Source organism: Molossus molossus, unplaced genomic scaffold (genome assembly GCF_014108415.1).
Source record: "Molossus molossus isolate mMolMol1 unplaced genomic scaffold, mMolMol1.p scaffold_m16_p_10, whole genome shotgun sequence".
Taxonomy (NCBI): domain Eukaryota; kingdom Metazoa; phylum Chordata; class Mammalia; order Chiroptera; family Molossidae; genus Molossus; species Molossus molossus.
Genome location: NW_023425345.1, coordinates 26,927,289 through 26,949,405, shown reverse-complemented (window position 1 = coordinate 26,949,405; position 22,117 = coordinate 26,927,289). Strand labels below are relative to the sequence as shown.

General features: G+C 37.4%; 1 protein-coding gene across 3 annotated transcripts in view; it reads right to left on the bottom strand.

Moving 5' to 3' along the window:
• LOC118624726 (activating transcription factor 7 interacting protein) overlaps nucleotides 1-22,117 on the bottom strand; it is a 125,258-nt gene that overhangs the window by 17,852 nt on the left and 85,289 nt on the right. For all 3 annotated transcript variants that reach the window (XM_036253199.1, XM_036253200.1, XM_036253201.1), the window contains 4 exons: nucleotides 13,906-13,970; nucleotides 5,119-5,197; nucleotides 2,994-3,149; nucleotides 1,010-1,189 (listed from right to left, as the gene is read on the bottom strand). In XM_036253199.1, coding sequence (XP_036109092.1) covers nucleotides 1,010-1,189; nucleotides 2,994-3,149; nucleotides 5,119-5,197; nucleotides 13,906-13,970 — 480 coding nt within the window. The remainder of the gene's footprint in view (nucleotides 1-1,009; nucleotides 1,190-2,993; nucleotides 3,150-5,118; nucleotides 5,198-13,905; nucleotides 13,971-22,117) is intronic.

Here is a 22,117-nt window from a genome sequence, read left to right as displayed (position 1 = left end):
GGTGGTATGGGTGGCAACCACTCGATGGGTCTCTCTCACATCGATTTTTCTCTCTATTTTCTTCCATCTCGCCCTCCCGCTCTATCCGAAGATACATGCAAAATGTCCTCGGGTGAGGATAAAACAAAAAATGTATTTAATACACCTAATTTACTGAACATCATAGCTTAGTCTAGCTTAAATGTGCATAAGCTTACAGTCTGGCAATTATCTTGAGTTTCATCTCAAGAATAATTGCCTTCCTCTTCTTCTCACCAGAAGCAGGAGACATAGATGGGCATTTTGTGGATATGATGGCATGTGAAAACACAAAACACGGTATCCAAAGAACACTGGCAACACAGTACACTGTAGATTATCAGTTGTTTACCAACATGAACACATGGGTGACCGAGAGCTGTCTTGCTGTTGCTGCCCAGAATTACATGAGAGTATTATCATCACAGGAAAATAACACTAGCCCAGGAAAATATTTAAATTCAAAATTTGAAGTATGATTTCAGCTGAATATGTGTCGCTTTCATAACATCATAAAGTAAAACACTCTTAAGTCAGGGACCATCTACACGTGGAAACAAGTTTCCTTTAACGTTTTCCCTTCTCTTATTTCTCAGCTATCTTCCACACCTTTAAGACTCTCTCTCATTAGAGGGTATCAATTACCATTATTTCCATCATTTGGGCTAAGTCACATTTAGTCATTCTCACTTTAATTAGGCAAGGTATTTCTTAATAGAGTGGAGTGTAGACCAACATCAAACAGGACATTATAATTATACAGGCCATAAATAATTAAAGTTAAAGACAACACATAGAAAACAAGTTATATAATACACGTGTCCTGTTTTACTGGTTAACTGTCCTAATTGGGGAAAAATGAATTAATAATAGTTTTCATACAATATTAGATATACTTTTTGCTAAATCTAATGCCAATGAAAAGTTACTCCAACTAAATGCTTAAGAACTACATGTAACTTGGACCACATACAAGAAAAGAGTCTCTTACTATTTTGGGGATTGACCTGCCGAACAGCAGGAGCCTGCATAACAGTTCCTCGCAAGGGAGCCTGAGTTGGTGGTGCAGGAAGAGTTGTATAAACCACCTGGTTTGCAGGAGCTCTTGGTACAGGAAGTCTCGTGGTCACCTGAGTTGCTGGACGATGTGTTACATTCACGGTAGTGGGAGCTAATATAAAGCAGAAAAATCTAATAAGAAATGCAGTATATTCTATGTTAAATGAAAAGTATTAAATGTTAATTAACTGTGCACTAACTCTAATAGAGAAAGAGTCTCCTTTTGTAATCTTTTTCTTTTTGTTAAAATTTTTTTCTTTATTGATATTAGGGAGAGAGAGGAAGGGAGAGAGAGAAAGAGATAGAAACATCGATGAGAGAGAACACTAATTGGCCGCCTCCTGCATCACCCCACTGGGGATTTGGCCCACAACCTGGGCATGTGCCCTGACCAGGAATCAAACCAGCAACCTTCTGGTGCATGGGTCGTTTCTCAACCACTAAGCCACACTGGCCGGGCTCCTTTTGCAATCTAGATAGGGCCAATCAGAATTAATAATATTACTTCAACACAAACTTCAGACAAAAAGACAATATCCAATGCCTTTTCCACTCTTTAATTTGACTAGATAATAAGCATGAAGATTAAAAAAACGTTTAGACTCCAGCGAGTGACTTAAAAGAGCAGATTTTACCACCCTGGCCAGTTTGGCTCAAAAGTAGAGCGTCGGCCTGCAGACCAAAGCATCTTGGGTTTAATTCCGGTCAAGGGCACGTACCTCGGTTGTGGTTTGGTCCCCAGCCCCGGTCGGGGTCATGCTGGAGACAACCAATTGATGTGTCTCTCTCACATGGATGTTTCTCTCTCTCTCTCCCCCTTACTCTATCTGAAGATAAAAATGCAAAAAAAGTATCCTTGGGTGAGGGTTTAAAAAAAAAAAGAGCAGATTTTACCTCCTTGATATTAAATTGTTGTTGACAGAGTGGAATTTTAGGCCCTCCAGACAGTCTACAAATGGGTATAAATCCAAAAGAGTAACTCTGTATTCCCACAGTTAAAGAAACTGGTTGGCCATTGTAACTGACATTTTCTTCAGGTGAGCCAAACCATCTCTTATTCAAAACATTAGAATATCCTTTGAAATACAGATGTCTTCTTTCTCTACTGTGACATTCTTCCTAATCTATGGTACAGCATTAATGCCTTGAGTGATGTTAATATACATTTGTCAAAACTGAGCCGTAAATGTAATGTAAGAAAGTATACAAGGATGAATATTGATTTCTTCATCTCTTTATTCCCTGTCTTATTATCTTTACTGCACATGGGTTTGCATAATGACATTTCCTTCTAAATTATCTAAAATAGATGACTACCATTTTAATTCCACTGGATACAATTTCATGTGAACTCAATGTTTTCCTTAATGAGAAATGTGCTTTCGTAAGTATTTTGAAGATAAATCTCTAAGCAATGAGCTATTTTATGAAGAAAAAACTGTCTTGATCAACTTCCAAACAGTTTAGGAGATAATAGGCTTCACCTTGAAAATGTCTCATTTACACTTTCTTGAAACTACAAATAAAATGTTAGTGTATATCTCCTATTGGTAGTGTTAGGCCAGTTAAAACCAGTTCAATTTAAGAATTATTTTTAAATTCTTATTTAATTAGTTAGAACTTCTTGGTGATCATCAGAATGAATCATTACACTCATCCCTTCCAGAGAAAGAATATTCATTTCTGCTGTTTACAGTAGCAGATGACAAAGGCAAATAGTTTAAAGTCTTCTATATAACCATTCTAAATAAGTGTTGCTACTTCAGTCAGGAAAACTAAGTTATACTGCATTCAAAAAGACAATTATCTTCAAAATAACAATGAGAATTCTCTGTCCAATCTTTCCACTTGATTCCATAGTCATATTTCACTGTAGACAAAACTAAGGCTTCAGTTCAGTAATTCAATAAATTTACCTGTAGGTAGTAAGTGTATTGTTGTCTGAGATGGTCCACTTGTTGGCACCCCAGATGGTTGAAGAGGCGGTGCTGGCTGGATAGGTTGCAACGGTCGAGAGACAGGCTGAGAAGAACCCATGGCTGACACAGGAGTGTGATTTAGCTTTTTAGTGTCTGTTAATTAAAAGTGAGACATTACAATTATTGATAGGAAAAAATTAGAAAAACAGGTTTTTCCTTTATGGGTAAATTTTACTTTTGTCTGCCACCAAGTCACACTTAGAGTACAATTTCTTTCTATTTTAATTACATATATTTGCCAATTTAATAAGCAAGTCAAGACCTTAAATAGTTCATTGTTGATGCTATCACAGATTCTAATTCACATTTACAGAAATATAGTTTTATGTTTTGTTTGTTTTATTATGGAAGAATCCTTTTTCTGAACTCAATACGATATCATGTTAAGTAGAGTAACTTCACTTCCTTCATTAATATGTATCTATGTAGCTATATCAAAGACATTCATACCTATTAACCGATGAGATTTCCACCAGATATCTTGAATTCCAATTTCTATTATTTAGATTATTTTGTTTAATAACACAGATGGCTGCTTATTTACATTATTCAGTCTTTAAAATAAAAAAACAGTCTACAATAGCCTATGAAATAATGTTTGCATCTCAGAAAAAACTCTTGAAAACAGGTAACCACTAATACAGTGTAATATGAAGAGGGTAAGCCTCTTTCTAAAATAATTCCCATTGGTTTCTGTCCTATGAAATTCTAAAATGTAAGTAAGTTTCTTATGCGAATAAAATTCTAAACTGTGAATAAAATTTTAAACTGTAAATAAAATTTAAGGCTTTATCATTGGGTGCTGGCACTTTACAGTAAGAATTTAAGGTACATTCAAAAATAGAGCAATGGAAAAAGACCTCAATAAACTATGCTTACTTTACTTTTTTATTCAGCATAGCCCTACCTGAGTCCTCTCAAAAATGACCTGTATTTATTTTTGTCCTCTAGGAATTCATTATACTTAGACTTGTTAACAAAAATAAAAATAAAATATGGTAAAAACAATACAGATAATTTTAAACTTTTTAGGAATAGTCATACTGGTATGAATTCAACCCCAACAAATGATGGCATAAAAATTCTAATTTTATAGCAGTTTTATACAAAAAAGTAACTGACTTTACTGTCACATAGTGAATTGTATTAGTTACCTAATTTTGTTTTCTTAAAACCAAATGAACTATCTTACTCTCTAGTATATAATTTTTTAAAAGTTTAGGTTTCTTAAACTTAACATCTTTCTTTAAGGTAATAATCAACTTAGCACCTTATCATACTAGATCTTCCACATATATTATATAATTATCATCACAGAGTTTTACAGATACGTCTGTGAAAGAAGTTATTTTGTTCAGTCAAATAAGTTTGAGAAATACTGTGTACCTTAAATTGTTCTTTGATAATTACATTATACATTAGCAGAGAAAAGGCTCAGAGAAGTCTATATTAAAAAAACATAATTTTGCTTACTAAGATAAAACTTTTTATAGATTTCCTATTAATACTGCAGAAGAATTTGGAACACTGGTTAATATCTATCCAATATTATTTTTAAATATTGTAAACTCAGAACAATATTGAGGATTTGGGGTGTGGATGCTTTTTAACATTACTTTCATTTTCACTTAAATAACACTAAAGGAAATTAATTCAAATAACCAAAATTAAATGTATACATACTTAAAAGTAACTACATTAAAACACACACACACTCTTAGAGTCAGAAGACCTGGGTTGGATTCCCAGTTCCCTTACTGACTCATACGCTATGATCTATGTATGAATCTATCCTCAACTCTAAAATGGGCATCCTCAACTCTACAGGGTTATTATTATAAAGATTATGTGAGATAACAGATGAAAAAGAGATTGCTCTGGTTTCCTCCATGCCTGTTCATATTCACTCAAGATTTCATTTTCATTCTAATCTAAAAAATTCTCATTCTAGAAAGACTATAAATATATCAAGCATGAGCTGTTTTCATTGAATATTATACTGAATTAAGAGAAAAAAATGATATCAAAACATCACTTAGTATGATTACTTATATTTAAATACCTTGTGAAGTTCCACTCTCTTCATCATCCATTGTGAGATCAATGACACCACTTGAATCACTGCCTGTGGCTTTTCCACTCTGAAAAACAAAACTTTCATTTTGCAAAAGAAACTTTGGCAGACATAAAGGATAAATGAAATAATACTAAGGAGAAATGAAGACATCAGCCTGGTTCAATGACTGAATCATTTTCTCTTGCGTTGTTTTGTACAATCGCATGCTGTACAGGTTTATAGCCTAGGAGCAATAGCATACCACGTAGAGTAAACTACACCATCTAGGTTTTTGTAAGCACACTCTATGATGTTCGCATAATGACAAAATCCCCTAATGACACACTTCTCGGAAGGTATCTCAGTTGTTAAGTGGCACATGACTGTAAATGCTAATTGTAATTACTTAAAGTATTACACTGCAGATCAACTAGAGTCAAGTTTTCACCTGCAAAACTAAAATTTTATAAAGTTAAAGAAAATAACTTCTGCCTGGCCTGTATAGCTCAGTGGTTGAGCATCAACCCATGCACCAAGAGGTCACTGGTTCAATTCCAGTCAGGGCATATGCCCAGGTTGTGGGCCAAATCCCCAGTGGGGAGCATGCAGGAGGCAGCCAATCAATGTTCTCTCATTGATGTTTCCATCTCTCTCTAAAATTAATAAAGAAGAAGAAAAAAGAAAAGAGGCTTTCCTGACTCCCCAGAAAGGGATAGAAGAGATCTTAATAAGAAAATAACTTCTTCTTTATAAATAACTGGCCAGTTTTTCTCAGTGGTTAGAGCATCCACCCACAGACCAGAGACCCAGGTTCGGTTCCCTCTAAGGGCACGAACCTCGGTTGTAGTTTGTCCCCAGCCCCGGTTGGGGTCGTGTGGGTGGCGACCAGTCGGTGTCTCTCTCTCTCTCACATCGATGTCTCTCTCTCTCTCCCCCTTCCTCTCCCTCCTGCTTTCTGAAGATAAATGCAAAACTGTCCTCAGATGAGGATTAAAAAAAAGAAAAGAAAGTAACTTCTTGAAGTTAGAAAATTCAAGCCCAATCCCAAAAGATATAACTTCTAAATACTACAATTACAAACCTTTCTTTTACAATGATTTCCTATACATTACTTAACACTGCAAGTCTGTAAAATCCAATACTAAAAATATTTAATAAATCTTCAAAGAATGTAGCATAACCCAGTCACTACAACATATGTCTAAGGTCCACTTTTCAAAATTTACTAAGTTTTAAATTTATCAAAAATCACTAGAAGAGCCCCACAAAGAACAAGGGACCAGCCCCGCCCCTCTATTACCACGTGGCATCTCATTTCCACTCAGCGACTTCAATGTCGGGAAGCAGCTCTTTTTGCCACTAAACGTGGGTCCCTGCCCCAAGCACCCTGGCCCGACACCTCCGCCGCCCAGCCTGGGTGGCCCCCAGCAAGCGCCCGTGTCCATTGCCCTCTGGCTGGCCTCCATTTCCTATGAGCCTCTGTACGCTTCTACTCGCCGCAGGCCCGAGGTGGCTCCCAGGCCCCGGCCCCACACCTCAGGACCTCCAGGCCTCAGACCTCTAGGCTCGTCTCCACCTCCCATCCCAAGGAGCTGGGTAAACTGGAGATTCGTACTAAGCAGCTGGAACCGCTCACCATCTCTAGAAAAAGCTCCGACTCCCAGCGACTGCCTCGGCACTGTGCGAGACCTCCCGCGCTCTGCGTGACCTCCCGCGCTCTGCGTGACCTCCCGCGCTCTGCGTGGCCGCGCTCTGCGTGACCGCCCCCTGCGCGCTGCGTGATCCCCAGGGGCCCCAAAGCCCACCCTTAGCCGCCCGTACCGCCTTCTTTGGCTGCTTGCCATTCTACCCCCTCCCCTGCAACGTAGCCTCGGGCTCAGACTCCAGCATCCAGGGGTTCCAGATCCCAAGGCAATCCTCAGGAACCCATACTCTCCCATTCTGGATTTCAACTGACTCCTCTCCCCACCACCAATCTGGACGTCACCGACCTTTTGTCCAGAACTCTATCTTCCCTCCATCCTGAGCCCTTTCGGTAATCTAGACTCTTAAACCCCGAACCTGGAACTCCATCCACTACAACCGCCTTCCTGACCTAGAAGCCTCCTGCACAGTACTACTACTACCCCTGGAGCTCCACACACCACAGATAGCCCCCTCTAGAGACCCGAGATTTAGTGTTTATCTTAAACGGAGGCCCTGAAGGAAGGTGGGGTAAGTAGGTGAGGGTCAATGAGAGTGTCTGTAGAGAGCAGAAGAGAATTGTTCAAGTCCAAGGAGGCCCAAGGACATTCACTGAGGGGATTTGGGAGCCTCAAAAACAACAAAATTTACTAGACAAATATGCAAAGACTAGTAGAATACAACCAAAGACAAAAGATAGTTAACAGAAAATGATTTCAAGTGAAGCCAGATGTTGAATTTAGCAAAGATTGCAAAGCTGTTAAAAATACGTTCAAAGAATTAAAAGAAATACAATAATGAGTTCGCTATTAAAAAGTAGAAACTGGCCCTGGAGGGTTTGGCTCAGCAGTGAGAGCGTACGCCCATGAACCAAAGAGTCTTGGGCTTGATTCCGATCAAGGCCATGTGTCTCAGCTGCTGCTCATCCCCAGCCTGGGTGGGGATTTGCAGGAGGCAACCAATCAATGTGTCTCTCTCACATCGGTTTCTCTCTCTCCCCACCTCCCTCCTACTCTGGAAAAAAAAGTAGAAACGGAAAAATATAGAAAGAACAGAATAATTTGGTAAAATGTTAAAATAACAAAAGATTAATACAAAATAAAGCAAATAAAAAAGCACATAGAAACAAAATCTAGATGAAACAAATTTAAAAAATTACAAAACAGCAGACCCAAATACAACCATATCAATAGTTATACTATGTGTAAATAGACAAAAATTTCCTATCAAAATATAGGGATTGTCAGATGGGATAAGACATCAAGAAATAACTATAATTTTTCTCCTAGATACTCACTTTAAATACAAAGACACAAATATACTGAAAAATGTAAGCATAAAAAAAGCTGCTGTGACTATGTAAATACTAGACAAGATACAAAGAGGGAAACTTTATAATAATAAAATGGCCTATTTGTCTATTTCTCCCATTAATTTTATTGCCTTCATGTTTTGATGCTCTATTATAAGATGCATATTTTCTATAATGTATACTCTATAATAGAACAAGAAGGTCTACAATCAAATCTAATATGCTGAATTATATTTTTATGGGTCATAACCTAACATCCAATTTATTATCTATTATCACATACTACAGGTAGTTTCCTGGCTGTATTTTCTTCTTGAGAAATAAAATTGGTAATTTTATTAATCAATAATTATTAACAGCAATTATAAGATGATAACTGGCACTATTGCTATTGGGCTCTGTGTTAAATACTTTGTATTCATTAACAAATTTAATCTTTACAATAATCCTGAGTGGGTAGTAAGGCATTAGTCACATTTTATAGGTGAAAAATGCAAGGTGTTAATAACTTGCCCAAAGGCTATCCACTAAATGACAGAAGCCAGGTTGTCTGACTCTAGAGCTCACTGTTTCTAGGCCACTAGATGTGTCTTTACATTTCTTCTGACATCATGTCTGAGAAAACTTTCTAATCAGAGACATCATACATTTATATCTGCATTTACAAATATTACTGAAGTTCTCAATTTGAAACTATCAAAAACAATCTTAGTTGCTGTCAAGTAGGTTTTAATACTAAAAATCTATTTTATTAAAAGTTATCTAGTCCTGGACAGTTTGGCTAGCGGTTAGAGCATCGGCCTATGGTCCAGAGAGACCCGGGTTCGGTTCCCACTGAGGGTGCATGCCTTGGTTGCAGTTTGTCCCCCGCCCTGGTTAGGTCGTGCGGGTGGCAACCACTTGATGTGTCCCTTTCACGTCGATGTCTCTCTCTCTCTCTTTCTTCCTATATTTCCCTCCTGATAAAAAAAAGCGGAAAAATGTCCTCGGGTGAGGATTAAAAAAAAAATAGTTTTCTAATTCTTCAAAATGACCACTCTCAAGTGAACACTAAGTTTGAAGAGAGCAAAGATGTTGGCTTTGTAGGGTTTTTTTTTTTTTTTTTTTGTAATGAAACAAAAAGAACATATATGAAAGGTTATATAGTAGGACATGTCAACAATTGTGAAGAAAGTTAACACAGAAGACCTGGTTGTTCCCTCTTTGCAGATCTTCCAGGGAACCTGGCACCATAACTAAGAATTGGTTAGCTACCAAGAATGTGGCCCTTGGGAAGTTTCCATTAATGATTTATAATTTTCTTATGTACACCTTGAAAAGTGGACTGTGTCATACTGGTTTGTCAAGACTGACTTACACAAATATCAAGATTGTTGATGTACATATGATTTTACAATTGTGCTCCTGCGTTTTGACTGTTATGGATGATTATATGGAAAGATATAGCTATGTAACCAGCCTCTAAAATACCTCAGACCTTGAGACTCAAATCAGGCGTCTCTGGCCACAGACTTTTGGCACTTGTCCCTGAAGATAATGAGAAAGCACATCCCATGCAATGTTGGACAAGGGAAGATTTAGAAGCCTGTGCCCAACCTCTCTGAACCCTACCTGATGCATATCTTTTTCCTGTTATTTTCGCTGGGCAAAGTGTGAGTCTCCTGCCGTGGGCCTTATGAGTCCTTCTAGCAAATCAACACACTGGAGAGTGAGCCTGAGTCCCTCAAAATAGCTCTCTAACTACAGATAGCAGCATTTAAAAAATCCTATAATGTTTTAGTGTATGCTGATAATTTGAATAAGTAAATAATTTTTTCACTATATGAAATACATTAATGATGTATTATATGAAATGAGATATATGAATAAAATATGTACTAATGCATTCTATGTGAAATATGTTATTCTATGTGAAATATGTCAGCAGATACTTATTTGGAGGACGTTAGAGAAATTTTCAATCAATAACTACAAAAAAGATAGTATTTTACATATTTAACAAGTTCCAAACTAGTTATGATTAAACAACAATTTCCATACAAGCCATTCAGATTCCTTCTAATTTCTACTAACCTTAAAGTGTTCAGAAGTACAACTAAGTAAGATTTGTCATAGAAAAATAAGTAGACCACAAGTACTCAGAAAGTGATATTCTAAAGAAGCACAGGCTGTTTCACACTACTTTCTATTTGCCAGTAAGTGGCATATAGCAAACAATAATTTCGTAATAAATCTTCAAAAAAACCAAGTGGTAACTTAATTTAGCACAATGGCAAAAATTATATTTGTACCAGAAAAGTCAAGCCAACAAAGCATTGATTCATAACTGGCAGCACATATCTATTTCCATAATCGTTTCTCATTATATAATAAAACTTTATTATTCCTCATATTCACAACTGGCACTCATTCAAAGCTGAAACTTTGCCCTTTGTTTTTTAATCCTTACCCGAGGACATTTTTCCATTTATCTTTAGTCAGATTAGGAGGGAAGGGAAGAAAGAGAGAGAAACATAGATGCAAAAGAGACAATCGACTGGCAGCCTCCCGAGTGACCACGACCAGGGCCAGGAACGAACTGCAATAGAGGTACATGCCCTTGGCCTGAATCGAACCCAGGTCTCATTGGTGGGCAGGCTGACACTCTAACCACTGAGCCAAACCAGCCAAGGCAAAACTTTGCTGTTTTTCACAAAGCATTTCTTTAGCAGGTTAGCTGTGTAGCAAACTGTTTGGTGGTGTTTTTCATTCACTGGTATTGAATTCCTCTTCCTCTAAGCCAAATAAAATATCCACTGAGAGCTCAATATATTTGGTTGTACAGACTCTTTGTTGTCTGATACAGTCACTTTTGCCTGGTACAAGTTGTTTCATCAAACATGTCAGTTATATAGTACAGAATATAAAGCAAAATATTTGATTCTAAAACCTGTGAAATATGAAATAATACATTAATATTTTGAATTTTCTAGAATATAATAAGCAGTTGAGTGTAAATGGATTTTATATAATTTTGTTAATTTCTTAAATTTCAAAAGTATGGCAACTTTTATATCAATTTTAATTTCACTTAAATATTTACAATATTACATACACACTACATTTCAGTAATCTAATATAACTTTCTGCAATGATGAAAATGTTCTATATCTGTGTTTTCCAGTAGAGTAGTCACTAGCCACGCGTGGCCGCTGAGCCTTGAAATGGAGCTACTGTGGCAGAGGAAGCAAAATTTTCATTTAAATTAAATTTAAATTTAATTTGAAAAGCTACACTTGACTAGTGACTATCATATAAGACAGTATAACTTTAGAAGAACCATCATTTCTAATAAACATAGCCATAACAATGTCCATCTTCCTGTCCGGAAAATGTTACTTAGTTTGTCAAAACAACAAAGATCACTGAGGGAAAAAAATATGTTTAGGAATATTTGGTTTAGTCTTAGGTTTACTTTATTAAATAAACCTAGACTTCCAATAAATGTCACCTAGAAGCCACTAAATATATCAACATTTTATATACCACATATATCTTCCAAAAAGTACCCTATATACTTTTAATTAAAAATATAGCTAAGCCCTGGCCAGTTTGGCTCAGCCGTTAGAGCGTCGGCCTGCGGTCCGGAGAGACCCGGGTTCGGTTTCCGATAAGGGCACATACTTCGGTTGCAGTTTGTCCCCGGCCCTGGTTGGTCATGCGGGTGGCAGCCACTCGATGTGTCCCTTCACGTCGATGTTTCTCTCTCTCTCTTCCTCTCTCTCCCTCCCACTCTATCTGTACAAAAAATGTAAAAATATCCTCAGGTGAGGATAAAAAAAATATATATATATAGCTAAAATTCACAAAATGTCCTCAGAAATAATCACAATGTTGATCTTTAATATCACACACAAAGACTACCAAAATTTATACAAAATAAAACTTTTTTTTACTTTAATTTTTTTTCAATTACAATTGACATACAATATTATATTCATTTCAGGCCCAGTGATTAATATTATATAATTTACTAAGTAATCATCCTGATAAATCTCACACACATCTGATACCATATAGTTATTAATAGTATTACTGACTATATTCCTTATGCTGTACTTCACATCCCTGGGGGCAAATGGCAACTGAAGTAAGTGCTCTTGGCCGGAATCAAACCAGCAACTCACTGGTCCACAGGCCGACGCTCTATTGCTGAGCCAAGTCAGTCAGGGCTATGCTTCCACCTTTTTATATCTTCCTCTGTTTCTTTTTTTTTAATGTCCTTTAGTTTTCTGAAAATAGGTCCTTTACATCTTTGGTTAAGTTTATTCCTAGGTATCTTAGTTTTTTTTGCCACGATGGTAAATGGGATTGTTTGTTTCTCTTTCTGTGAGTTCATTATTGATGTGTAAGAATGCTGTCAATTTCTTGATGTTAATTTTGTATCCTACTACTTTGCCAAATTTGTTTATTAAATCTAGATTTTTGATGGAATATTTAGGGTTTTCTAAGTACAAGATCATGTCATCTGCAAATAATGACAGTTTCATTTCCTCTTTTCCAATTTGGATCTCTTTTATTTTTTTTCTTCATGTCTAATTGCTGTGGTTAGGATGCCCAGTACTCTTCCTACCAGTCTTAATGTGGCTTCTTCTTTATATCTTTAGATGTAGGACTTCTCTTCAGCTAGATTTCAGGCAGTTCTGAATGATGGTTGTTCTGTAGTTTAGTTGTAATTCTGATGTGATTGTAGAATGATGCAAGTACAAATTTACCTATGGCACCATCTTAACTGGAAGCTGAGACTGAAATATTTCTCATACCTTTAATTTGATCTATAAACCACGGTGTAGATTCAGCTTTGGTAACAAAAAATCCTTCATTTTAAAGCAAAAGTCATAACTAAAGATCATTATGTCCTTGTTTTAAAATTCATGTCATTTACTCATGGCTGATTTATTCTAGGAAAAATAAGTTTCTTGAAATGATTAAGAGGAAGGGCAGAAAATAAAACTATCAATAACCCAAAAACTTTTCTAAAAATCTATTATACCTAAAACAATATTGTGAAAGATGTAGAAATAACATTGGTAATACAGGAAAAAAGTAGTAACTCTAGTCCTGGATAATTAAGATTTAAAACAAAAAAGTACCATGAATAGCGAAGTGCTAATAAGCTATCAAAATTATTTTCTTCCTAAAAAGCTGTTTCTGATCAGCTTTGAAGAAACTAAAAAACTGCCTCTATAACATGTGCAGGGAGTGTGTGTGTGGTGGGGTGGGGTGAGCCAGTGAGACCCTTAATAAGATGAGGCAGAAGGAAACTACAAGAGTGAATCTTTTTTTTTCATTATTGATTTTTAGAGAGAGGAAGGAAGAGCGAGAGATAGAAACACTGATGAGAGAGAACACAGACTGCCTGTTTCCTGCATGCCCCACACTGGGGATTGGGCCCACAACCTGGGCATGTGCCCTGACCAGGAATCAAACGGGCAACCTCCTGATGCAAGGGTCGATGGTCAACCACTGAGCAACACTGGCTCTGACAGAATGAATCTTTACAGTATATGAAGGCAAATAACTAAGCTGCCAATTATATCAGCCAAAGATTTAGTTAATATAGTAAACTAACATTATCTCTAGGAGAATTACTATGCAAAGAAACTCAATTTTCAGATATTACAGAGACGTTGTTTGAAAATCTTTGAAGATTTGTAAAGAACAGAATAATTTTCATTGTATTCAAAAATAATGATAGGAATCCATTTTCTTGTGGACTATAAATATAACTGTAATTTGAAACTGAAGGGAAATCTTACCTGTGATGTGCTATCAGCTGCTTTCTTATTAACAGAAGCATCTGTTGTTTTGTTTGTTTGGTTTTCTGAGGAGTCAAAAAAAAATAAAGTCAGTCATTTTTATTTTGTTTTATTTATTTTGTTAATTCATATCCAAGGATATTTTTTCCATTGATATTTAAGAAAGAGTAGGAGAGGGGAGGGAGAGAGTCAAAGAGAGAAACATCGATGTAAGAGAGACACACTACCCCTGGTCCGTTTGGCTCAGCAGTTAGAGCATTGGCCCACGGATGAGAGTCATTGGTTTGATTCCAGTCAAGGGCAGGTACCTTGGTTGCAGTTCAGTCACCCGACGTAGTGTGGGAGGCAACCAGTCAATGTGTCTCTCTCACATCAATGTTTCTCTCTCCCCCGCCTCCTCCTTCCCTTCTATTCTATCTGAAGATAAGTGGAAAAATATCCTCAGGTGAGGATTTAAAGAAAAAAAGAGAGAGAGAGAGAGACGCAACGATTGGTTACCTCCCACACAACCCCAATCAGGGCCAGGAATCAAACCTGCAACCAAGGTACATCCCTCCTCCCCCTTTTTAAACATTTTTTTCTTTGAGAGAGAGATGAAGGGAGAGGGAGACAGAAACACCGATGAGAGAGAACATCAATTGGCCGCCTCCTGCATGCCCCTCACTGGGGATCTGGCCCACAACCTGACTGGAAATTGAACCAGTGACCTCTTGGTGCATGGGTCAATGCTCAACTACTGAGCCACACCAGCCAGGCAAGGTACATGCCCTTGACAGGAATCCAACCCTCGACCCTTCAGTCTGCAGGCATATGCTCCAACCAATGAGCTGAACTGGCCAGGGCAAGTCAGTCATTTTTTATTTATTTCTTTTTAATCCTCACCCGAGGATATTTTTACATTAATCTTCAGACAGAGATGGAGGGAGAGAGGGAGGAAAAGAGAAAGAGAGAGAGACTTCGATGTGAGAGACACATCGATTGGTTGCCACTTGCATAACCCCAACCAGGGCTGGGGATGAACTACAACCGAGGTATGTGCCCTTGGCTGAACTCGAATCCAGGACTCTTTGGTCCGTGGACAACACTCTTATCACTGAGCCAAACCGGCCAGGGCAAGTCAGCCACTTTTAAAAGCCCCTAAGAGTGGGAAACCCTGGGTTGCGCTTTATATGTAAAAATGCATATAACTTTTTCCAATTTTTTTTTTGTCTACCAACATGTCATGTATGTAAATGGACTTTCTCATAGAACATTGCCACAATATATTTCAGAGGGGCAAAGCCAAAACAGAAAAAAAATTTCACATACCCATTGACTTAGAAATTTTAACTCTTACTCTAAGAAATACTTACAGAAATAATTTAAGATGTGCAAAACAAATGTTGTAACATGAGTGAATGGTTCAATAAAGTACCATTGCTTCTATAGTATAAATAAACCATTAGAAAAACATTTTATGATGTGGCAAAAATGTAATTCATTAGAAAAATAGATTCTGAGAAAATATACATGCATAATCTCAGTATTCACAGATGACTTTTCTTTCTTTATTCATCTTTCAAATAGTTGAACTGAGTTTGTGGTGTACACACAAAGTTACTTCCAGTACAGCACAGAAAGTAAACCAATGTTTTTCTGTCTCAATATACAAAGAGAAGGTATTAAACTTGATCAAGTGTCTTTAGAATCTACTGAGATGATTATTTTGTTTTCCCTCTTTAGTGATGTGGTGAATTACATTAATAGGAGTTTTCTAATGTTGAAACATCCCATCCTTGCTTTCTACAGATAAAATTGCAAGTCATAATATGCCATTCCTTTCATTTCCAAGTCTCCAGAACACATGCAAAGTAAACCATTTATGTTAATAAAAAACAACAAGAACAACACACAGGAGACTGAACTATGTATTTCCATATATACATATATAAACCAGTAAATAAAATAATCAGAATAAACACCTACCTGTTAGAAGAGGTTTTTCTGGGCTACAGAAGTGAAAAGGAGGCCCTTACAATTTCTTCCTAACCTATCTGAAGTATTTTAGTTCTTTTTTTTTTATTTTATTTTAATCCTCACCCGAGGACATTTTTTCCATTTTTTTGTTCAGGTAGAGTGGGAGGGAGAGAGAGGAAGAGAGAGAGAAAGAGAAAGAAACATCGATGTGAAAGGGACACATCAAGTGGCTGCCATCCGCACGACCAACCAGGGCCGGGGACAAACTGCAACCGAGGCACATGCCCTTAGCGGGAACCACACCCAGGTCTCTTGGGACCGCAGGCCGATGCTCTAACCGCTGAGCCAAACCGGCCAGGGCATCTTAGTTCTTATTGTATGAAAAATGGTAATATATTATTTACTTTTCTTGTTGTCGTTAATCCTCGCCTGAGCATATTTTTCCATTGATTTTTTTAGAGAGAGTGGAAGGGAGTGAGGGAAAGAGAGAGAAACATCAATGTGAGAGACACATTGACTGGTTGCCTTCCACATGACCCCAAAAGAGGCCTGACACTGAACCTGAAACCCAGGTATGTGCCCTTGACCCACAATCCTTCAGTCCAAGGGCTGAAGCTCTAACTGCTGAGCCCAACCTGCCAGGACTATATTACACTTATTTTTAAAAATATCTGTAAGTTAATTCATTTATAATGAATCAACATCTGTTTTGTTGGACTGTGGAGTTTCTGAAATACTACTTAAATAAAAAACGAATCCCAGGTTACTGATCCTACATGGCAAAGTATTAAAATACACTGATGACATTAACACAACATCAGTAATTTACTACTGAAGTTTGTTAGACTACATTCTTTTACATTTGAAACTTATTTTCATTTTCAAGTGAATATAAAAAGTAACTTCAGAAAAACAGATAAAGGGGGCTTCATTTTTATTTTCTGCTAAAATATCCTCATACAAAAAATTTCTCAACACTCAGAAAAGACATAGACTGATTAATACAGTTTTAATATACACAGACATGCATACATACACATATATTTGTATTTTAAAATAACTATAAGAGTTTTGTTACCCAGCATGATCTTCTCTTTCACCTAATTGTCTCAAGGCTAAGACTTAATTACTCAACGAACTATAATAATATTCCTTAAGCTAGATTTTCAATTAATAGTCCCCTGCCCCTTTCTTCAAGCCTGGGGTGGGGGGCCAAAGTGGGGTGGAAGGGGTCAATGTGTGAAAAAAAAGGGAGACATCTGTAGTACTTTCAAAAAAAAGGACACATTTTTTAAAAATAACAAGAGAAAGTTGCCAAAAGTCCTGGGAGCCCAGCCAGGCCTCGCTGAGGAGGCAGGCAAGGAAGGACAGCTCCCCAATTGTGCTCTCTCCACTGAGACTACCTGCCCATCAGAGCTGCTGCTGAGGGAGGCTCCATAGGGCCTGCTGTTTTCTCCACTATGGGTGACAATGCATAGGCCAAGGGTTTCTCTCATAACACCTTTGTTTTGATCTACAAAAGTCTGCTAAGTTTCTTTTGGGCCTTGTCATGGTAACCAAAACAAATGAAATAATATGCACTTGAAAAGGCTCACCTGTCTTGATATTTTAATGAGCTTTTGATTCTACCAGGACCTCTGAAGCTTTTAAAAGTTTAAAGTTAATAAAGAGTAAAAGAGGAGAGGAAAAATGGCGACAGAATGAATGAAAGTACACAGACCGTCTCCCAGGACCAAACTGGAATTACAACTAAAATAAAGAAAACTCATCTGGAAAAAAACAAATGAAAAGCAGCTGGAGAGAACCTGTATAACCAGGGACAGAAAGCGGATGCCAAATTGAGCCTGGTAGAAACAGTAGAGGCATAAAAGGGTGGGCTGGAAACCCATGAACAGCAGCTGAGGGCTGTTTTAGCTGTGAGAGGTTTCCAGAGTAAGCAGGGGTTTTAAAAAGCAACAAATCCATTACGGCCACTCACCTTGTGCCCCGAAAAAGGGAGGGCAGACTGTACTGAAACTGTGTGGAGAGAGTACGAGGCTCCTGGCTCAGGAGAGAGCTGGAGAAGAGGACACCAGGAGTTTTGTGCTGAATCACTCCCTCATAGGACAGTAGCCATATTACTTAAAGAGCCCCTTCCCAGAGCCCTGAAGAGAAGCAAGGGCTGCACCCTCAGGAATTCAACACCACCAGACCAAACCAGAGAAAAGCAAATTGAGGCTCATTAACATACAGAGTCCAACAGCAAGCCACTGCCGCATCCGCAGGAAATTCTCTTACACCTGATTTTTCATTTGTCCGAGGGCTACAAATCAAAGCTCATCAAGTAAATGAGACTAATAGCGTCCAGAAAAAAGCTAGGATAAATGAAACTTTACTTGGATTGAAAATCCACCCAGGAAAGCAAGACTTGACAGTGGTATTTAACATGGATCATCCCACACTCATCCAAACCCAGTAGAGGGAGCCACAAACAGCAGAACACCAATACCCACAGGGAAAATTTGGCAGGCTCCAAAACCCACTGAGACAGCCAAAATGGTGAAAAAAGAAACAAATCCCAAATGAAAGAACAAGAAAATTTTACAGAAGATGAGATAAATGAAACCAAGTTAAGCAAGTTATCAGTGGTAGACTTCAGAGTAATGATAATGAGGAAGTTCAACAGCATGAGTCAAGAGCGTGACAGCATGAGTAAAGATATAGAAACACTGAAAATCAACCAATTGGAAATTAAAAACCCCCAAGCAGAAATAAGGAATGACATAGCAGAAATAAAGAATACATTGGAAGGAATAACCAACAGGGTAGAGAAAGCAGGGGATTAGATCAGTGAATTAGAAGACAGGGTAGAAAAAAAAAAATCACCCAGTCAGAGAAACTAAAAGAAAAAACAAGTAAAAACCAGGAAGACAACTTAAGAGAAGTGTAGAAAAATATGAAACATAACAACATCCACATCATAAAAGTTGCACATGAAGAAGAAAAAGAGCAAGGAGAGAATATATTTGAAGACATAGTGACAGAAAACTTCCCTAACTTGATGAAGGAAAAAGGTATACAAGTTCAGGAAGCACAGAGAGCCCCAAGTAAGAGGAACCCAAAGAGGCCCACGCCTAGACACATCATCATCAAAATGCCAAAAATTAAAGACAAAGGGAGAATCCTAAAGGCAGCAAGAGATAAACAACAGGATACCTAGAAAGAAATCCCTATAAGGCTATCAGCTGACTTCTCAACAGAAACACTATAGGCCAGAAGGAAATGGCAAGAAGTAATCAAGGTAATGAAAAACAAGGATCTAAACCCAAGACTACTCTATCCAGCAAGGCTATCATTCAAAACAGAAGATAAAATAAAGAGCTTCTCAGACAAAAAAAGCTAAGGGACTATATTAGCACCAACCAGCACTGTAAGAAATGTTAAAAAACAAAACAAAAAAAACTGCTGTAATTAGCAGCAGAAATAGGAAGAAAAATATATCAGCAATAAATAAGTACATATCAATAATAACCTTAAAAGTAAATGGGTAAAACACACCAATCAAAAGACACAGAGTAGTTGAATGGATAAGAAAGCATGACTCATATATATGTTGTATACAAGAAACTCACCTCACAACAAAAGACTCACATGGGTTGAAAGTGAAGGGATGGAAAAAAATTGTGCAAGCAAACAAAAATGAAAAAAGAGCTGGGTTGGCAATAGTTATATCAGATAAAATAAACTTAAAAATGAAGGCCATAACTAGACACAAAGAAGGCCACTACATAATATTGAAAGGATCTATCCAACAGAAAGATATAACCTTGCTAAAAATATGCATCCAATATAGGAGCACCAAAATACATTAAAAAAACTTCTGGAGTACTTCTAAGAAGAAAATCACAGCAATACAGTCATAGCAGAGGACTTGAACACCCCATTGACATCACTGGATAGATCCTCTAAAATAATGATTAACGAAACAGAGACTCTAAATGATGCACTAGAACAAATGGATTTAATAGATGTCTACAGACAATTACACCTCAAAACTGCAGAATTCACATTCTTCTAAACTGCACATGGGATATTCTCAAAGACAGACCACAAGTTAGGACACAAACTAAATCTCTACAAGTTCAAGAAGTTTGAAATCATATCAAGCATCTTCTCAGATCACAATGGCATGAAACTAGAAAAGAATTACAAAAACACTCAAAAACATTCAAACACATGGAGGCTAAATGGCATGTTATTAAACAATAAATGAGTTACCAAGGAGATTAAAGAAGAAATTAAAAAAATTAAAAACTTCCTGGAAACCAATGAAAATGAACATACAACAACACAAAATCTATGGGATGCAGTGAAAGCAGTCCTGAAAGGAAACTTCATAGCACACTACAGGCCTACCTCAAGAAACAAGAAAAATTTCTAATTGACTTTTTAACCTTACAACTTAAAGAACTAGAAAGTAAAGCAAAAGAAAAATCCATCGCAAGTACAAGGAAAGAAATAGTAAAGGACAAAAGAGAACTAAATGACATAGAATTACAAAAACAATTCAAAAGACCAATGAGACCTGGCCGGTTTGGCTCAGCGGTTAGAGGGTGGGCCTGCGGTCCAGAGAGACCTGGGTTCGGTTCCCGCTAAGGGCATGTACCTCGGTTGCAGTTTGTCCCCGGCCCTGGTTGGTCGTGCGGGTGGCAGCCACTGGATGTGTCCCTTTCACGTCGATGTTTCTCTCTCTCTCCCTCCCACTCTATCTGAACAAAAAATGGAAAAATGTCCTCAGGTGAGGATTAAAAAAAAACAATGAAACAAAGGGCTGGTTCTTTGAAAAGGTAAGTAAGATTGATGGACCGGTAGCCAGACTCACCAAGAAACAAAAAGAAAAGACCCAAATAAACAAAATCAGAAATGTAAGAGAAGTAACAGCTGACACCACAGAAATACAAAGGATCATTAAAAAATACTATGAACAATTATACGCCAGCAAATTGGACAATCTAGGCAAAATGGACAAATTTCTAGAATCACAGAGTCTCCCAAAACTGAACTGGGAAGAGACAGAAAAATGAACAGACCAACAACAACTGAGGAAATTGAAGAGGTAATCAAGAAACACCCAGCAAACAAAAGCCCAGGCCTGGACAGCTTCACAAAGGAGTTTTACCGAACATTCAAAGAACTAACACCCATTTTACTCAAACTATTCCAAAAAACTGAAGAAGAAGCAAAGACTTCCAAACTCTTTTTATGAAGCCAGCATAATTCTAATTTCAATATAAGATAAAGACACTACAAAGAAAGGAAACTACAGGCCAATATCCCTGATGAACATAAAGGCCAAAATCCTTACCAAAATATTAGCAAAACAGATCCAGCAATACATTAAAAAAATTATTCACCATGACCAAATGGGATTCATCCCAGGGATACAAATTTAACATCAAGAAATCAACGGCATTCTTATACACCAATTATGAACTCACAAAAAAAAAAAAAAAAATCCCATTTACCATCGTGGCAAAAAAACTAACATACCTAGGAATAAACTTAACCAAAGATGTAAAGAAAACTATTTTTCAGAAAACTAAAGGACATTAAAAAAGAAACAGAGAAAGATATAAAAAAGTGGAAGCACAGCCCTGGCGGGTTTGGCTCAGCAGTATATCATCAGCCTGCGGACCAATGAGTCGTGGGTTTGATACCGACCAAGGGCACTTACCTCAAACTGTGGTTCATCCCCGGTCCTGGTCGGGGTCACACGGGTGGCAGTCAATGTGTCCCTCTCACAACAATGTTCCCCTCTCTTTCTCCCTTTCTCTCCCTCTCTCTCCCTCCCACTCTATCTGAAGATAAATAGAAAAATATCCTCAGGTGAGGATTAAAAAAAAAAAAAGTAAAACATCAATGACATATTTCACAGAACTAGAACAAATACTCCAAAAGTTTATATGGAACCAAAAAAGACCCCGAATTGCCACAGCAATCTTGAAAAAGAAGAAAAAAGTAAGAGGGATCACAATACTAGATATCAGGTTATATTACAAAGCCACTGTAAACCAAACAGCCTGATACTGACACAAGAACAGGCATATAGATCAATGAACCAGAACAGAGAACCCAGAAATTGACTCAAGACATTATGCTCAATTAATATTTGACAAAGGTGGCAAGAGCATACAGTGGAGTAAAGACAGTTTCTTTAATGAATGGTGTTGGCCAATCAGAAAGAATATATGTATCCCCATGTTTGTAGCAGCACTAT